We start from the raw sequence: 21502 nt of genomic DNA, 5'->3' as shown, positions 1-21502 counted from the left end.
AAAAAACTTACCTTCGATAGTTATAAATTTTGATTAATACGAGAGCAACACTGGCGTAAGATATTTATTAATCTGCATACAACACACGAATAAATTTCAGGAACAAAAGTATGTAGGTACAAGATGTGGTACCGCTATGCTAATGTTGGACGATAAGCCTAATCAACAAAAATCAAGTTTGCCTTCACGGATACTGGTTTCATTGGAATACGGACAGTAATATAGTATAAATATCGATACCTACTACTACTACTACCTACTTATAAATAAAACTCAAGTGTCTGATTGTAGTTACAAATGAACAGTTATTCACTATACGAAGAGAAAGTATATATTATATATATATTTCTATCAAAATATATTTTTAAATTGTCTGTTGGTGTGCCCTTGCTAATTAATCTCTAAAACAACTGGACCGATTTTGACGTTTCACTTGCAGACTAATGTTATAAGGAGTAGCTCAGGATACTTTTATTTCAGAGTGTATTTATTTTATTTAAAATAAATTCCATTTACCAAAAAATTATATCTACTACCCATAACACAAGGTCTGTTATATAGAAACAAATTCAGTTGAATTTCTTGCCTGTTCTTCTCGAATGAATTGGTCTACTAAACTAGACGGTAGGGCAAAAATTTTAATATAAAAAAAAATTACGTTCATAAGCGGCTAAAATCTTATTGCTTAGGTTGGCTACTCGAAGGCGCTGCGTAAGTTGTCCTGGGTTATTATTAATTATGACACCGTATTAAAGTACTCAGTTATGCACACACATAGCAGTACTATAGCATCCAAATGTCGGCCTTGCCCAGCCCAGTGTCTATATAAGCGGAAACTGGGTGACCGGGAGGATTTATGGTCGTAATAACGGATTTATTTTCATCCGCGTCTCGCCAATCCCATTCAAAATAGCTGAAAGCTATGCGTATGCTAACTCAGAGGACAATATCATTGTACATACAAATCGAAAACATGTCAAATATGTACATAATATTAGCTTTTCTGAGATAATAATAATAATCTTTATTGTACTGCTCACAAAGAAACTTGCAATATGAAAAAAAAATTACAAGTTATTCCTTGTGAATCTGGGGTCCGAACTAGGTCGAAACCTGTACTACAGATATACATAGCTAAGCAAATGTGTGTCTTCATGAGACAACCTATTTTGACATAAATTTCATTAAAATAAGCTCAACTGGCTTCATACACATCTTTTCATCCTCCACTGGTGTCCCGCGTATACCGTTAGCGTAGGCGTGTCCAACATTCCATTCATTATAAAAAAAAAGGAACTAGTGTTACTGCAAAAAGATCGAATACCTAAACTGTACGACTCAGAGATGTTTAACAAACTAAACAATACAAACACCAGTGCCCCATTCAAGTTCAACATATGTATCAGCCAGTCAGTAAGGCAGCGGCTGGCCACACCCATTTAGCACATAGGTGCGACATTACACAACTACATTGCTAAATAGTTCCAAATTACACGAAATTATAATAGTTTCTGGTTCAAAAAGGTTATATATAACATTATAAACAACTACTAGCTGATCCGGCAAACTTTGTTTTTCCATATAAATTAATCTTCTGCCTAGATTAAGAAGATTTTTGAAGTACTAACGATAAAAAATAAGGACTGAGAGAAGTGTGATAATTTAGAATAAAAAAAAATACAATTAAAAAATGACCAAAAAATAAAAAGAAAAGAAAGACTCATAATAACGCTCTACGGAGCATAGCCAGAGTGCTAACAGCAGGCCAAATTCTTCCATGCATATTTATATATTATATATATAAAAGCAAGTTCCGCTATGATGTGTACAATTAAACAACCGAATGTTTAACAGTGTTTATATAGGAAGTGACAACAAACAATACTGAAGCGATTATTCTATCGCATGATAAGCATCTACCGTTCAAACGCTCACACTAATAGAATCGCAAGGTTGAAACAATCGAGATGACCACGGCCACGACCACACGTACCATATGGGCAGCTCCACTTAAAGTACCGACAGTAATCCCTTGTAAATTTGTCGTATCTCAATATAAAACAATAATAATAACTATACCAGTAGTGTATACACCGGCCCATATTTGTTGAGAAGGAAGAGGTAAATAACAACAATAATGACACGTTGACAATACTGCACTTTCTTGGTTTTGATCCGTAAGTGTAATACACTTACATACCATCCTATATTCGTTGACAAGGAAGAGGAAGCTGAACAATACTAATAACGCGGAAAAATTCAAACAACGCCATCTAGTCCGAAGCTAACCAGAGAATGTGTCAAGGAATTAGACAACTGTTAGAAATACATAAAAACATACATAGAACCATAATTACAAACAATCATACTTATGAATACAAATGTTTGTATGGAACTCGCGACGATCGGAAGCACTAGACCACCACCAAAGCAAGCCTAACTGATAACTTTTGTTTTGGTCGAATAATTTAAACCGTACTAAATAAATGGGTTATACTGAATTATCTTTTCCTAAAACATAATTATAATTAATAATAATAATTAATTATTATAATTAATAATTAATTGAGAATTAAATCGACTATTATCATAACGTACATTATACATATCGAATCAATAAAAATTGACAACCAAGTACATCGCAGAGGAGGAAAATTGAGTTGAACGACTGATAGATGATAAAACAGATTATAAAACATTATTGAACACAGCGAGCTGATTGTTGAGACAAAATAAACAAAGGCTGGAATTTGCAAATTGAATAATACTTGTGGCAATAGCTGCGGCGTACTATTACAATGTCAATGTCAACTCGACATGTACAATTATTGACCTTCTGCGGAATGTAATACGGTACAATGATGTGTTGTTATTGAATCAAGTCTTAAATAGCGGGTGGACAAAATCGACGCGCGATAGCACAGCTGTATAAATCTTTCCACACCATGCAGTGGTCCAACAGTAAACACATGTAAAATACTAATTGTACCTAAAGGTTTCACCTGCAGACGAATGTAAAAGAAATGGCGGTCATCCTCGCTGTTCCTTTGTTGTTGTCGCTTAGCATTCCTTCTAACTTCTTTTGTCTTAGTTTCTCAAGGTTATAGCTTGATCTTAAATGAATAATAATATCATACAATGCCATCTAGTCCCAAGTAATTATTTTTTGGAAATACATACATAATATTGAAACCACTTAGACCTATAATTGTACAATCTAACTCATGAATACAAAAATGTACAGCGAGAGGTAACGAAACCGCAACCATCGGAAATAAAACTATGTGCTAAACCGCTAGACCACCGAGGCCGTCAAAATAGTATACATATAACTTTTTTCAAGCATTGCGTTGATTGGGTCAAAGATTTTTAAGTATATCTGTTACAAATAAAAATATTATTTTCCTTTGTATGCGTACTATTAGTTTAGACGTAGCCTGACGTCATAAAGAGTATCATAAGAGTCGTAACCAAAACAATGGCGGGCGACAAAAATACAGTACGTTTATGTAGATTTATGTCACAGTCTATTTTGGGATTGGACCGCTGAGGCGTGAACTTGCTTGTGCTTGCTATTGGGTGGAGGGCACGGACGCTACCGACGCAAGCGCACCGATTGAGTTGGAATAAATAGCAGGAGGCAAATCAGGTTCGTGGAACTCTAACACTATACATGGTTCGCAGTATATTAAATTTGTCACGCGAAATTTGGCAAGTGTCAAGAATGAGTCAATTGTACTGTGATATGTACTGTTCTAACTTGTTTACAAGACTGACGCCATCGATCAATTAATACGTCCAATTATAATATATATTTTTTATTCAAATTGACCATTAAAATTCTAGAGATTTTAATCTCTGCTTGTTTTTAAAACAACGAAATAAATTACAATTTGTATAAACAAAGAAAATCAAGACAACCATCCAGTACATAGGTTTAATAATAATAGTATGTTTAAGCCTACGGACACAAAGGTTTTCATTTCCACAAACATTTTTCATACCTATGTAGACTCATAACACAAAGGCAGATTGGAGATACAGTTTCTAATAAATTTACTTAAAATAACCAATTTAGAAAATTCAAATAATGCTAATTATTTGAGCTGTTTCATTTTAAAACAATTAGACCCATACAATAATTACACGAACCGGGACGGAAAACTAGTTCTTTATCTTTCTCAGAAGTTTTCAAACAACCTACTGAGTGGAAATGATCTCAAGTTAGATTTAAAAACTAAAAATAAAGATTCTTCCGAACATAATCCAGTAAAGGAACTATGTCAGAGACTAGTCCGTTGTCCATCTCACCTGTTGATTCCCAAACGGATCGACCTTTGACGAGTTTGATTTGGATTTTCTTTTCACATACGAGCGTGGTCGTATTAAAGGCGACCCTATTACGGTCTCGTACCGTCAATGTTGTACAAAGTATGCTATCGGTCGCATTTGAATAAAACCCCGGACGTTGGTCAAAGGTTTTTTACAGACGTTTCGTTACAATAAATCACGTCAATTTAGGTACACGATAGAAATAGAAAATTGAATCTTAAAATGTACGGGCATAGAAATTATATTGGAATAACAGTATAGTTTTTATATATCTACGAATAATCAGTATTAGATTATTGATTAGTATACTAGATAGCATTAATAATGTACTGATAGTACTTGAATCCTATAATGAAATCAATATAAAGTATTACTGATGAGGTATACGTTTACACAAAATGAAGTTACAATAGTGTCTACAGTCCTCAGTACCCACAAAAAAGTCTACGGAACTATGTTTAACAATTGTAGTTAAATCACAATAACCGTGACCAAAAGACTTAATATCAACGATGATTACATTCATCTTTATTCAACTAAACGTTTCTAGATAATTCCAGCCCTGACCTATCATATTTCATTTAATCCAATACCTCAACTACGCAATTCTTAAGAAGCGAGATGTAGTATTTTTCTGAATGGAGCGTAGGAACAGTTCGTTGAACTGAGGCGGTGTTGTTGAGATAAAATATACATAGCGTGAGTACTCGATAAGATGGTGTTTACTGAGGAAAAAGAGAGCGTTGTGGTTTAGTGGTTTACTATCCCGTCGTAACCCATTGTTAGTTTCGGCCAGAGACATGGGTTCAAATTCGGTCGACGTAAAACAATGTGTCAATTTTTATTTCTTTTACATTAACTTCTGTTACGTTAAAAGGATTTGTTATTAGTGCATCTGTCATCTAGAAAGTCTGTTAAAAAAAAAAATAATATAACTAGCTAAATGAAGAGATGAAAGTATGTTGTACTAGTTATGATAAAAATCTGAATTACGTTTCAGTATTTATAATATTATCTTTATGATCTTTAATAACCTATTTATTGATTAAATTTATTTATTTTGGTAAACTTAAAATGCCTATCGCATCGACACATTAACAATTTGAAATATTTGTCATTTCAAAAATGAAGAGATTATAATCTTATTATTATTATTTACTAAGTATTGAGTATAAATGTGTGGGTGATATAATAAAGAATTATTTCAGCATACTGCATCATTATATAGGATTTGTAAAATAAAAAACTAACCTCAAAATAAATTTACTAATAAATATTGTTTTATGTTAATTAAAACATATACTTAAGTGGAAAACCACAGACCGTTTTAATATTTTTTGGTACCATTTTTTTTATTCTTTATTCTATAGACTTGTTTTATATTGTTATTATTAATTTTGATTGTTTGGTATAATTTTTATAATTTGATATGTCGAAATAAATAAACTAACTGTCAAAGAAGTGACGCGTAGGCAACAGTAAGAAAATAATTTGATTAATAATCAAGTCGAATGATAAAACGGGTACATCGATCCTATGATCTCCCTATAGACATATATTTACGTACAATGATTACGAGTACAAAACTGGTAGTATGATTTTACACATCATCATCATCTGCTTCTTCCTTATCCCGTTTATTATATAGTAAAGTTTTGTATATACAGAACGAGAAGTCATTTTAGTAATTATTAATTATATTTGTTTCTGTTTATTAATCCTAAGATTTGACTGTTCTTGTCTACTTACTTTGACATGATTGGTTTATTCATAATTTTTAAATCTAACTGTATTAATAATTAATAATAAAACTTTTGATAAAATAAATAAATTAGGTAATGTACCATTAATTCTCCATCTGTAATACTACACATGTTATTTTATTCAATTTATTAGCCAAACACTACGATTGGACAATTATAAACGAAGAAGAAGAAGAAGAAATATGCTGTACATCTTATTATTATTATTTACTGTATGGTAAAATGTGAATATATCGATGAAATATAGAAAAATAAATTTAAATAAAGACCGTTTATACCATTCCACGAAGCAGGCTAGACTGTCGGGCGCGTAGCGTGGTAACATTATGATCTCCCTATAGTATATTTACTTTAATCAGAGTATGATTTTACACATCATCATCATCTGCTTCTTCCTTATCCCGTTTATTATATAGTAAAGTTTTGTATATACAGAACGAGAAGTCATTTTAGTAATTATTAATTTAATGAACGTAATAGATTCTGTAATACTACACATGCCAAACACTACGATTGGACAGTTACCAAACGATACGATTGGAAGTTACCAAAAACAGATCGTACAATCGATACTTAAATCTTCTACATTAATTACTCGAACAATTTCCCTCAATTCACTTCCTCGCAATATTCATTGTTCCCGACGTGACTTAGCAAGACCTTTAATCTCCGGGTTAATTGTCGTCGAAGATGCTGCACCGCGCCGGTTTGGTTAACGAGCTGTTAAGTTGAGCTATTATGTTGTCGCTACTTCTTGCTCGCCGTGACAAATTGCTGTCAGCATTGTCCCGACCTATGTACTTAAGTTTCTGCCTATGTAGTAGGGACGAATAAGTACATTTTTTGTCTTGTAGAAACATTCGTACTATTATTATAAAAACGAAAATGCCTCTGTCTGTCTGTTACAATTTCACGGTTTTATACAGAAAGAAATCTTAATAAATTTTTATATTAGGATACATTAATATGAATTCAACAGGATAGTTTATTTTAAAAAAATGGCAGTTTAAGTCACGGGGTAGCACATAGTAGAATATAACATTATTTAAACGGGAAATTTATTGTTACTTAAGCAAGCATAAGAGTTTACATTAAATATTTATTTTACATCTCGTCAATATTGATTTTCTACCCAAATCATTATATAATTATTGTTACCGAGAATCAATAGAGTCTGATTACTTTCATCAAATGTTTGGAAAGTATTCTAAGCGCATATACCTGATATTCTGTGTTTATATTTATTTACTAGCCGTTACCCGTAACTTCGTACGCGTGGAATTCCCCATTTTTTTACTATTAAAAAACAAGACATCTTCCTCGGGCTTTTTTTTTCAACTACTGCTTGCTTTTGGCCGCAGCTGGCCTTTCCAGTTTCGCTGGACGATAGGACTAGTCTGAGGGCACCCCTAGGGGTTCGGATCTCGGCTCAGGCCGTCGAAATTCGATCCCTGTTAGAATTGGACGGGGGATCGATCGGAGGGAGTCCTCCAGCGCCCTGGTGTATACCGTTAGCGCAGACCGGTGCACTAATACCGTATCAGCCATTAAAAATAATATAGTTAGACGATGATCCAGCGGTGCATAAGCAGGTTATATAAAACTACTATCAGTTTAGAACAATATAATAACCCATATACAGATCGCACCTGCACAGACATCCATCGGATGCTCTTAACCGGTTTAAGTGACCTCTATACTTGTACGTCTTAATATAGCAATGTGTTTCGGACCATAATCACTCATACATTAGTAACAAAGCCTAAAGTCTTACATTACTAAATATTATTTACCAGGGTAACATTAAATAATAATAATACACTGGACAATCTACACAGTGCCATCCTGGCTCAAGTTAGCAGAACATGTGTTATGTCTACTAGGCAACTAATGTAGTGGTTTCCGTAATGCTGTTTATGTACACAGACGACTGTTATTATTTACCATGAGGTGAGTCTCCAGTCACTTACAAAACAGTCCTCTGGATACAGAGAAACTAAAAGATATAAAAGTGTACTCACGACTCGCAATCAGCTCTGGGGCGACGAGCCCGTTCAAATCGGGCTCTTCGCCGTACCAGAAGATCCAGAGTTCTTTGGCGGCTCGGAGGGAGAGGGGCGGCGGCGCGGGCGCGGTCATCTCGTAGATGTCTGGCGGCTGCGGCGCAGGCACCCGCCGCCAGACGCACAAGATGTCGCCGGCGAGGCAGCGTGCGTAACTGCTTATCACAGGGTCGGCGAGGGGAGTCGCACCTTCCTCACCCTCGCCGCCGCCTCTAGTCTCTCCCCACACGAGTTTACGCCATTTTATGCCATATAGTTCGGTCTGTAACAACAAGAGAGTTGATGATCAGTACAAAGACATTAAATTTTAATTAGAAATGTATAAATGTTCATGTAGATTCAAAATACAATTATTTATTTAATTATTGCTTTACAAGTGCTTGTATCATACATAAATACAACTTACACGTGTATCCCGCATAGCAATGTAAACGTTTGAGATAGATGTACAGAAATCAGTATTGTATCTACCAGATATTATTTAATACTGTACGCTTACATATGGAGTACTGATTTCAACAATTTAACGAATTTACAAAATCATAATCACACCCTATTTGATGGGTGTGATTATGATTTTGTGAAAAATATGATTTTTCATAATCACACCCATCAAATATTCATGATAATACATAAGACATACAGTCAACATGACTTCTTGGCGGTAGAAAGCAGCGGGATCTCATTACAGTTACTCAACTACCATAAGTTATCGGTCTATTTCTAATATAAATAAATTATTTCTTTTTTTTATGTTCACACCTCTCATCAATACATACCTACGTTCCTAAATAACTTATAGACACATACTGTTCTATTATCAACTTGTAAAATAATTCGGTAAGTATTTTAGAAAATATACATCGTAATGATAAATCATAATGCGCAAGAACACAACAGTTGAAGAGAAACTTGTTGTAATAAGGATGGGTAGAGAATATGAAGAGACCTCGAATTTGTGCTAAAACTGGACTTGGCAGCCTGCCAGCAGAGGTACAAAGGTGGTGCAGGGATCAACGAATATACCTTCGCGGAAGAGACCGCGGCCGCTGCGCTTTGTCTGCGAATTGTATAGTGCGAAATGATTGGGAAGGTAACAAAAAACATTTACAGGCATAAATGGCCTCAAGTGGCCTATTTGAATCAACAATGGTGACGTTCACGTTTCTTGTTAGTGCTTCTATTTTAAGATACCATGTCTAATTAGTCACTGTTGTAAAAAGGAATGAACTGCCACATCTATTTATCTCTCCATTACTAACATCAGAAGTCGCTATGCTATTAAAATCAAACGTAATGATTACGCTGAATACCCAATTAGGTATAATACTAACATACTTCCACTTCATTACGTGATTTTATAGTAGATAATCCATACAAATATTACATTGTTTTGATTTGTACACTTAAAAATTTTGACCAAATTTAAAATTTCTTTAACCCATAGAAAGTTATATATTATGAAGAAACAGCTTGTATTCCAAGCGAGTCAGCAAGACAATATAATATGTAAACACAATTTCTACTATAAAGTATACTAGAAATTGTACTCTGTTTAATCTATAGCGAGTTCGTATCTACGGGTGATCGCTTAAAATAGATGTTCGATCTTTAGGTTAAAACCCACACAGACACGAGTTGCTACAGTGGTTGCAAGGTCATAGGGCTTATTTGCAGTGCTGCAATACACTATACTCATTTCATTTTTATTTTTAATAGTCAGCTATTATACGGTGAAAATAGTTGTCTTAAAAGAAGACTGAATAATTAATGCAAAATGATTGAATCTCAACGGGCAGTCACGACCAGTAACTACTAATTACTCGAATATACAACAATCACGTATCTTACTAACTATTGGAACTCTGATATAAAACAATGAATTAATCTTATTTTCTCAAAGACATTAGCTAACAAGTAAAAAAAAAATCAGCAACAAATCGGTCGAAGTTTAGATGCTTCATCCACTTTCATAACTGATCTCATGCAGACACCCAGTTAACGGAGACTTACAAAGTAATTCAGAGTAGGTTTACGTAAGTTGCAACAGTTTTGAAAGTGTGGCGCTAAAATACGAGGAACAAAATCAAGACAAAATGTATACAGGTCCAAAAGTGGTAGTCAGGGTTGCCAACCACCTAATTTTCGTACATTGATTCTCCAACCTTGTACCATCGTGCATTGATTGAGAATTTTTCTAATGAAGAATAAGTTCAATAATTTCCACATTTTTATAAGTATACACAAATATTAGCATTATTTTGTTCATCTAGAGATTTCCCGATTGACAATATTTTGGATGTACTTGAAAATCTGGCACTTCTAAATTTACGTAGATCACATGCACAATTGTATAAGAATGATGATATCTTGGCGCGTCTTACAGAATACAAAAAACCTTTTACATACGAGGACCCTGGTACGGATAGCAACCCTGTTAGTGGGCGGGCAGCTACTTCAAATAGAACTAATAAAAGTTCAATGTACTTCATTCCGCAAGGCTACCATGTGCGACGCGCAACGAAGGGGCGTACGTCCACACCTGGCAGACGTTCGGGGGTCGGGTCGCATCGACCTACCAACCAAGGGGACGGCGGCTCATATAAACTGTGTTGGTATCTTAGTAGTTTTACTTACAGATTTGTAGCCATTAAGACGGCAACGAAATTAAAACTTAAACGATAAAAATTTACTTAATTCCTATATAAATATACTTTAATTATATACGAATAAAGTCAATTTTAGTTCAAAGCCTATTTCAAATTTTTACCTAGGCTAGACCTCGGAAATGAAGTAGTCTAAAATATGTTTGGTGACATTGCATATAATTTACTTTTGAATTAAACAAGTGTTATTGGTTTAAATATATAAAACGATGGCTCTTATGTCTACAATAACACGTATAGTTTAAAAATGTTTACTTAAATTGCCCACGTCATAAAGCGATCCCAAACGAACAAGTTTCCGCCGAAATACTAATAAACTACGACATGGTAAATATAACTTTTAACAAACTCTTTCTATTAGATGGTGAGTATAATAATTTACTTTCCTTTTTAAACAAATCACCAGTATGTTCTCCATTGGTGGTGGATGTAAAAGAATGCGCCATGTTTGGTGCCGTGAATGTGAGTTCGGTAGACGGGCCTTGCCGCTTTCTATCGCGCCCGATGCGCCCGCGCACGCCTGCTTCACTTTCTATTGTATGACGTGATGGATTGCCATTTTTTACTATAACGCATCATTTTAGTGTGATAATATTGTAAAATGTGAATGTAATATGGACTCTATTCTCCGCATTTAGCCTCACATCTGGACCGTTGTACGTGTAGTGTGATAATATTATAGGAACAATTATTTGTGTCAGTCCAGTCCAGTAACTAGTGGCTTATTTCCGATTCACCCTGGTGCTCATAAGTTTATGGGTGTTGTACATATTAACATAATATATAATCTAAGTCTCTTTGGAATAATAAACCTTGCGAACGGAGAATAAAAATTTAAAAGCGCTCATGGTTTTTTTTTAACTTTTCCTTTATAAAAAAATCTTTCCTCTTTGTAATATTAGTATAGGCTAAGATTTAAGATAAGAAAATACGTTACATGTACACAAGAAAAATACAGACTAATTGCAAACATAGGTACTCCTTTTGGAAATAGGTTGAAAATTGATAAACATTTTATCAAAACAATAGGTTGGCCAGTTAATATTAGTCCGTAATCCAGATGTGTTAAAGATGTAAATCGACATAAAAGCTGCAACATTAACCACGACGCACACACTAGCTATCTCACTAGATAAAAACTAAGCAAACACATTTTCCGGAAAGCCTGGTAATAAGTTTGTACGTAAAAATTCAAAGGCCATTTGAATTTAAAATGCAAAACGAGCCGGCGAGCGTACTCGGCGATAACACCCGGATGAATCCGGGAGAAAGCCGCGCCTTTTCCGGAATAATCGGCCCGTAACCGGTTCTAAAGAGGAGTTACGTCACTTAACACGGGCTATTGAAAAGCTGGTCGTCAATTGAGGTCAAAGTTTGCAATATAATGGCTTGCAGTTTTTTTTATTATAATTTAATTCTGTCATCACGGTAGATATTAATTAGGTCATTATTAGGCAAGCAGATAACATCACAAAAACATACACAACAATCTGTTCAAAACAGTATATATATTTATTTTGGTACAAATAGTCATTACAATTATAATTACAAGTACACATAGTAGATAGACAACGAGTACCGAAAAATATTTAGTAGTGTTGACATAATGAGCCTAGAAATATTGTACAACTAAAGCTATCATGATTTTCAATCAACTTTTTAAATTCGTTTATATGATTTGGCACCTGATCAGATATGTCGACCTGTCGAATAGAGACCGCGCCTTGTGTCCACACACACAACTTTGCGTACAACCACCACCCACCCAGTTTCAGCGCCTGTATCACACTTTTACTTGATATTATACTAGCATCAGATCTCAATCATAACATTCATAACGTACGTATTTTAACATTACATTTTGATAAGAAAAGACTGTATTACTAAAAATTGTAAAATCATCATCATCATGCGGATAAAGCTGTGGCTTAAAAACTAGTTTCAATATAAAAGAGTCAATACAAAATAATGCAATATGTGTATTCTAATTCAATAAAGCCTACGAGAACACATTCAATGTATCAAATTGACATAATTAAAATTTACAAATATGACTTGTAATTTTGGGACTGTATTATCAATATTTTTTAAATGAGAAACTTAAATTTCATTGCAATCAAGGCAATTGCAATTTTTTGTCACAAAAATAGTCACAAAAGCCAACAATAATGCGCAAGCGCATCCCTGCGTTGATGTCTTTTCAACCGTTCTACAAGGCCCGTCTCGCAACTAAGCACAACAAGCTCTGAACAGAGCGCCAAACTAATTCTATTAATCCAACTTGGCAATAGAAACAAAAACGCATAAACTTCCGTATCATAAACGCAATTACAGTTGCCCGTAAACAATAATAACCCCGTAAAGTGATCATAACCGCAAACGGAAAAAACTGCATGTCCAAAAAAGTCGAGCACCGCTAGTCGAGAGGAGAACCGAGACGGGTATATTGAGGCGGAGCGGGACGGCGAGTCGCGAAAGTGAGAGGAGGCGAGCGCGGAGCGGCAACGTCGCTCGTTACGTTACTAGCGGGGTAAACAATCGAGGTAAAGATGTGACGGTGGGCTGCGCGTGCGACCGCCCCCGGCGCACTGGCCCTGCACTTCGCTACTGCATTTCTGACGTGTGACGTCACACGTGATTAGGGGTACATATTCATTTACTAGCTGTGCCCGCGGTTTCACCCGCGTGAAATTTGTAGCCTACAGATTATTCTAATATAAACTATATTATTGTTAAGTTTCATTCAATTCCATTCATTAATTTTGAAAAGAGTAACAAACATCCCATCCACACGGACAAACTTTCGCGTTAATAATATTAGAAAGATCAGTGTATCGAGCGGTTTCAAGAGATAAACTAAAATCGTTATTCAACCTCAAATAGACGTATCATAGTTTGGATGTAAACAAAGTAGAGATTGCACTGTTGTAGCACGCAGCAAATGACCTTTAGCGTGTTTACTCATCCGTAGCCTATTAAATGGTGCAGATTTTAAATACAAGTCGTAGCGGTATGCATTTTTCTACGTTTTCATTACATTAATTACTTAAGAGATGGAGGTTTCACTAATTAACATTTGTATGTAAATTTTCGTCATCTACATCAAGATTCAGCATCTATCTATATACTAAATATGAATAATTTACCATTGTTTATAACAGAAAACTATTTACAAATTTACCTTGTTCAAAATTAGATTGAGAGTATTTCCATTGATTAAACCTTACTATTCCGTAGATGACTATAAAGACTTCAATTGACCTATTGCACTATACTTGCTGACATAACAAAATTCAAGTTTACTGTATAAGTTACTATTATCCTGACAAATTTATATTGTTTCGGATGGATAAATAAATAAATATTCTCCGCATTTAGCCTCTCAAATACATCTACTTCTATTAAATTTCCACAGATCGAAGTAAATGGAACGACGCGTGACTGAAAGACGGCGCGCGGTGTGCGCAGTCTTCCGCCACCGTCATCAATATGTATTGCGTGTATGACATTATTTTATACACTCAATACGGTGTCGCCACCTGTAGTTGTTACTACGTCGACTTTCGTTACGTCGTCTGATCATAAACCAGTTAAACGAGCGAGGAAAATAACGTTATTGGAAGAAGCTGTTGAAGGTCTCCATAACCTATGGCTAACATATGCGTAAGCGATCGATGTTTATGGTGTAATAACAATTACTACATACCCGTTTGACTAATTAATTCGCATTTACAATTGATTTAAGGTTAGCTTTTATTTTGAAGCAGTAAATACAATATTTTGTTCTAAACCTTGTTATAGTCGAATAATTGTTACGACACATTAAAGGTCACTCTCAATATTATAATAGTTTATTCAACTAACCTGACACAGTTTCTATTATCTGTTAATATTATAATAAAATTACTACAATGCTAGTGTGCATTAAGCTCGGTATACTAAACTTCAGAAATAGCATTATGGATATAGTTTGAAAACTGACAAATAATACAGACATTGCCAGTCGACACGAACGCTCCGCGAGTTGCTTAATGCAAGTGCCCCTATTCACAGCTGCCTGAGGTGAGTTATTCCTCGCTTTCAAACTTATCAGGTCAACAGTTTAAACATTAAGACATAACTTTTGAATATTCACATTACAATGACCGGATGGATGCACTGCAATAACTCGCTACTCACTATACTGTACCTACTTCAAATATGAAACATTCCGGCGTTAAACACACACGTGAGAGTGGGTGGCGGCAAGTGGCTAGTATCGCCTATTCTTTCATTTAAACTGTTTACAATCAGTACGAGCGAGACGGCGAATTCAACTTGAGAACGTATAAAACGGTAGTCGCTTGTGTTGTGATGATAAAATGATTACCTCTGACCTCAGGGATACAGATTAAATGGCTGTGACATCAAACTGACACGAAAGGCATAATAACTCGAGTGTTCTGGTTCGAATGAAACGTACTTGACATCTTGAAACGTTATGGAGCATATCTGAGTGGCTTGTGAAATACATATATGTTATGTACCTATATCACAAGTTCCATGTAACATACCGGACGTTTGACGACAGGATTATTAGGCGATATCAAGAGGAAAATTCCACTCAGGCGTCCGGATATTTCGGTGAGCGTTTGCAAGATTTGAAGACATTTTGGGAAGATTTATTGACAGCAGTCAATATATGAGAACGTCATAGACGTCTGAAATATCCTAACAATATTATACTATGTCATAGTGTCTGTTAACGAATTCGCTAACAAATTAAATCTGAAAATTCTACTACTAGAGTTTCTTTCCAGTTCTTCTCAATTGGATCTATATACTGAACTGGACGGTAGGGAAAAAATTAAAATTATAATGTAAAAAAAAATTACGTTCATAATCGGCTAAAATGTTCTACATAAATAAATATTTTTTGAATTTAGAAAAAAAAAATTGATTTATTAAAACGACGTAACGCGTAGAAATGGATTATAATGGAATGGTACAGACGCCTGTTATAACGATATACGCTGGAAGGGTACCAGTGGAAAATAATAAGACGAGAGAAATTTATCGCTATGGTTTCCAGGGAGAACCGCGTGGAGCATTACCTTGGTTAAAACACCATTGCTAGCAATGGTGTAATTAGTCCACATTATTAACATTCCTTTTCCCCCCATTTCGATTAGGTAATAATAATGCGAGGTCGGCGTAGTTTTAATCTTCCATTAATTCCTGTTCGCAATCATTTCGTTGCTATATCATCTTTCACACAGTCCATACAACTTTTTAAGCCTTCCTCTGCCCTTAAAACTATCCTTATTCATATATAATACTTTCTTTGAAATGTTCTCGTCATACCAACGCATTACATGCTCATACCATGACAGACGATTACTTTTTAACTTTCCCGACACTGACGTCACTTTCAATGCGGAATATTAAAAAAAAATAGAGTTCTGCAGTTCATAATCACAACTGCAACGAACAGTGATCAACATTAATATTGTTTATTTATGAAGAGTACACCACGTGAACTGTCGTCCTTGCCCTTGACAAGAAACCAGTATTGTGGGCAAGCTAGAATGTAAATCATGCTTCTAAACAACGTTTTCCCTACTGCCATGTCGCTTAACTATTTAACTGGTTATATTTATATATATAATATCATTGCCTAGAATTAAATATTCTAGGCCATCTGTAACATTGTATTTTGTTTAGTAAATAAAGACAGAGCTCACAGTTTCTACCCGTGGTTTGGAGAACTAACAATAGTTTATAACTTATTATGTTTATAAACTTATTTAAATAAATAACAAATTATAATTAAAAATAATTTTATGACAAATCTAATAAATTTCTGTGATTATCGCTCACAAACGCACTTACAAAAATTGTAACAAACATTGTTTTTGATTCTATTTCGTTAATAAATGTATTTACTAGACAACTGAAGTAAATACTAAGATTTTTTTTTAAATACATAATTTACATATAAATCACCCAGACCGATACAAATAATCAGATTCATGAATACAAAAGTTACATGAAGTTTACATAAAGTAAAGATGTTTACTATGTCTCGATATAACCATATGTTGACTTTGCATCCTGTTGACCTAGACATAACGCACTGGCGAAGAAAGTATTTAATGTAACATCAACTGCGTGATTACTGCATAATATTATGTATTGTACGTAATTTAAGTAAAGTGCATTAACTTATAATGTATATATATATCAACGACTAACCAAAATATACATACGGTATTTGCATAAAAAAAAATAAGTGTATTTTTTTGTATTCCTGTATGTTTGTCCTTATTAATCTCTGAAGCGGGTGGACCGATTTTAACGGGAGTTACACTTACCGATTGTAACACTCGCATATAGCTAACGTTAGGAGTAACTAAGGCTACTTTTATTTTATTTTAATAAAAAAACATCTAACACGTACGTAAGAGCGAGTTTTTAGTAACTTTACTAATAATATATAATTGTTATATATAATTATTTTATTATTTTACTACCTACGCGCCCCGACTGTGCACTGTTGTACTTATATTATATATATATATATATATATTCTCTTTCTCTTGAATAACTCTATCTATTACTAAAAATTGCATTAAATCCGTTGCGTAATTTAAAAGATCTACGCGAACAAACAGCGGATGCGATTTCATTTTGTACAATGATTACAAGCCGCTTTGATCGGTTTGTATTACATCAATACAATGTAGTATCATATGTAAATTATCTTACAGTCAGAGTGTATGAAGCACTGTAGAGTGGCCGTGCAAACCACTACAACGTACATTGTATATGAATTGTAATGCGCGAATTGACACTATGGGCACGCGCCGGCGGGCCGCGCTGCTTATTGGAGGCCACACAACCACCGATCAAACCAAATTACGCACTTACATACTACAATACATACAAACATTAACCTTTCAATAAACATTAATAGTACAGGTCCTTATTGTAAGGAAGAAACAGATATACATACATACGTATAATTATTAAAAATCAGGCCATTCCCAGCGCTATGTTCACGGGTAAATTTTAACTGTTTACCAGTGATCACGACGGTTGAAACACTGCCGGAATATCGGGAACTCAATAAATATAAAACGTGGTAAGATCCCGCGATTTTTACTAATTATACGTATCCCATAAATAATGACCGCGTCGAAATTAAATTTGACGGTACATATATGTGGAGTTGGTGTGATTATCAAAATAAAATCCTTTGCTCGTTATTTAATTAAGACAAAGTATATTTTTTTGCCCACACTCCACACTCATCTTTCACTCATTCTTTCATACTTAGCTCTCGTTACTATACGCGCACACTCTAATTAATCTAATGGCAATATGGATGTGTTTTTTTTTCTAACATTTTAAATAAACTATCCTACATACATATGTATATAGATTGATATAGATAATGTCAAACAACCAGTAAGCGGTCCTTAACTAATTTATGTAAAGTCTTTCAAACTTCTACATGTTTACCAATATATATATAACCTTTTTTATTAATGCAAAATATAATCAACATTAACAAATCTGTTTTAAATATTACAGTGTTTTATCATTATCTGTTAAATTAAGATGGTAACAAGAAAAGGACCAAACACCTAATTGATAATTAGACGATTGAGGTCCATATTGGTAAAGAAATAAGTTTTTATATCTCATAACTCATAAACGGATTGTTGTTATAGAATTTTAGAAAAAAAAATACATTAAGATATACAGAGGAATTGTTTTAACAGAAATATATACAAATACTAAAAAAAGAAATATACAAGCAGACGTAACAATATATTTTCAATAAAATAATCCTTATTCAAATAAACTTAAGTGTTTACAGCACTTCGAATTGAATGTGATTGAATATTCATTTTTTTATGATTCTACAGACTCATTCGTAATGCAAATTCAGGTGAGAAGAATGGACAATAAACTCAGCTGTAGCTTTTTTTTTAAGAAATTTATAAGAAGAAACAATATCTATTATTTCTTTGTTCAATTTTATTACGTATACTGTAGTTCCAAGTTTTAAATTCTGCACGTCTTTTTTAATATTATTATTTTACAATATTTTTAACAAAACTAGTGTGGTCCTCTCTTGTACATTACGTTTTTTTATTTATATTATTATACTAAAAAAAAATAGTTTGTTACTATTCCAAAAATCTTTATACATATAAATTAAACATGCATTTTCATAAATATTATTTCATTCTTTCTTCTTTACAAGTTTCAGATTTCATATTAATTCAAACTATGACAAAGCAAAATAAAATTAATTTACAGTTAATTTCCAAAATTAATAGTTCCAACCTGGCTGGACGCAGTTATAGGTTATGTAGATGTGTGTGGATTACGCTACCAAACTAACGGGATGCGCGCGGCGGTCGACGACCCCACGCCGCGACCTTACCGTCTAGAATTTTGAGGGTATGCCCTAGTTTTTATATAGATCGTAATTCTCTATCGAAACGATCGCGAAAGTTCTGGAAATCTTACATTTTATTTACTAAGAAATAAGATATTGATTTTAAAGATAAAACCTTTTTTATTAGCCTTTCTTAATGCTTAATAACAGGTATTATTATTACTTCAAATGGTTACAACGTTGAAGGACGTCTCATTCCATGGCCATAATGAAGGAACATTGATTTTTGTATCGATTAAAGTTTCAGAGAATAATTCGCCTCAAAGATAGAAATCATCAGAAATCAAAAGATAAGAACTCAGATAGCAAACATATGGGCATTTAGTCTAGGAAGATATGTAAATCAGCAATGAACACATGTTACAATTTCTGATACTACTAATATAAAAATGTACGAATGCTCAGTTAGTACATATAATAACCATAAAAGACATTATACTACAATGAGGGCGTAAACTACTTCAAATTCACATTGCATCCTCTGGCTTTTGTGCACACAAAGGCAGGGAGGGAGTCAGCCGGGAAGCGATCACGTACCTACTCAACGATAAATATTCAATCATATTCATCAACGCTGATAATACCGTATACCAGTTTCGTACAATGTTAATAAACGAATAAACTGTGGTTGGTACGCTGCACGCAAAGTAAAACAAAAAAGAATTTAGCAACTCCGTACTAGAATCTTCCAAGGCTACACGATAGAGAAATTACTGCCCTATCACTGTCTTGCGTTAATGCAGATCATAACGCTGTCTCGCTCTTCCAAGTACATCTTGAGGTTCGAATGGCTAAAGCCTCTATGGTGACACGAAAACAGTTCTGTGCACCATTTGGTAAGTGGCACGCGGTGAACACTGGTGCGAAAGTTAACTTTATTGGCCGTTCAAATTCGTGGTGTAATTGAAAAACTTGTTGAGAAATCAAACAAGTCGTGAGATCCACAGCAATAATGCATTACAATAGATAATAATAATATAATATGCATGGATAATGTAAAGATAAACCCAAAGCAATTCTTGATGAAGTGCGTCACTATTCCAATTTGAAATTCAACCGGAGTCATAAGTTATTGCCGCCTAATATAATTTGAATATACGAACAATGCTGCTCGATGGACCAGACAGGTCGTAAAAATGCTGACTGGCAACATTATGACAATTAATATGAGCCCAAACTTAACGGACTAGGTGGATCGAGCAAACAAGTTGGCATATTCACGACTAACCAATGAGAAATGGCAAGGGAAGGGATGAGAGAAGAGGGGGGTAGTGGATAGTGAAAGCGTTTTGAATTGAATCACATGCCCTCAGTCGCTTTCGACTGAGTTGGACTCAGCGACTGAACTAAAACTGCATCTAGGCCCTTCAAATCAACATTTGTAATGTAGGTACATTAACGCCTTGCGCAATCGTTGCATGACAATGGTTTCGCCATCACCCCAAATACGTCCATAAACCAATGTGCGTTGATTCTAAATTGCAGTACGACTGGCTCGTTTTCTGTTTGCAAATGAGGTCGAAGATGTAAAAAGAGCTGTTTGTAACAGCGATGTTATGTAATATGTTCATTTCCAGATTAGATCTAGAAATATTCGCACACCGGAAACCGGAAATCCTCCCCCAATTCGAATATAGTTCTCAGGTGTTCCAATATAGGGATCAGAAATGAATAAGAATGAACTGTGGGTTAATTTAGTAAAACCAGTTAGAGTTTTTATGTAATCAGTATGGCAAACTTGATGATGTCCCACATGGCTGTAAGTGATAAACTGTCTACATACAGTAGAAACATACATCACGACCTTATGTAACTATGATGATTATGCCCATTCTTAAATACTAAGATGTCAAATCTCGTACCCTCAACCCTTCATCTGAAAGGCTTCTTACAAAGCAAGTAAGCTCGCCAGAAAAAATGAACAGAAGCCCACGCATACTATTTTGTACACTGTCTTGCTTGACAACTTATACTTGTTAACAAAGCTTCGTTTCTATTCAATCCTAATATTATAACTGCTGACCACCACCTTACTGCTGTTAGTCGCAGCATTTACAGCTTTAACGAACGATGGGAGCGCCTGATGGCACTCCAAACCCGCGGTAGGACTATGGAGCGGCTGAAGGCCTGGCCGGGGCACCGCTAGGAGTTCGAACAAGGGACACGAAATTCGCAATATACCTCTTATAGCATTTGAGATGGAAAAAGACGGAGGCTACTTTTTAT

The 21502-nt window shown here is 34.6% G+C and overlaps 1 protein-coding gene across 1 annotated transcript in view; it reads right to left on the bottom strand.

Moving 5' to 3' along the window:
• Window positions 1-21502, bottom strand: part of LOC131840995 (mediator of RNA polymerase II transcription subunit 13) — an 80906-nt gene that overhangs the window by 47093 nt on the left and 12311 nt on the right. Inside the window, exon 2 of the mRNA XM_059189222.1 lies at window positions 8117-8420. Within this exon, the coding sequence (XP_059045205.1) occupies window positions 8117-8420 (304 nt within the window). The remainder of the gene's footprint in view (window positions 1-8116; window positions 8421-21502) is intronic.

This window comes from Achroia grisella, unplaced genomic scaffold (assembly GCF_030625045.1).
Source record: "Achroia grisella isolate CSIRO2021 unplaced genomic scaffold, CSIRO_AGI_Agris_v1 utg157, whole genome shotgun sequence".
Lineage (NCBI taxonomy): Eukaryota > Metazoa > Arthropoda > Insecta > Lepidoptera > Pyralidae > Achroia > Achroia grisella.
This window is presented reverse-complemented; position numbering and strand designations above follow the sequence as displayed.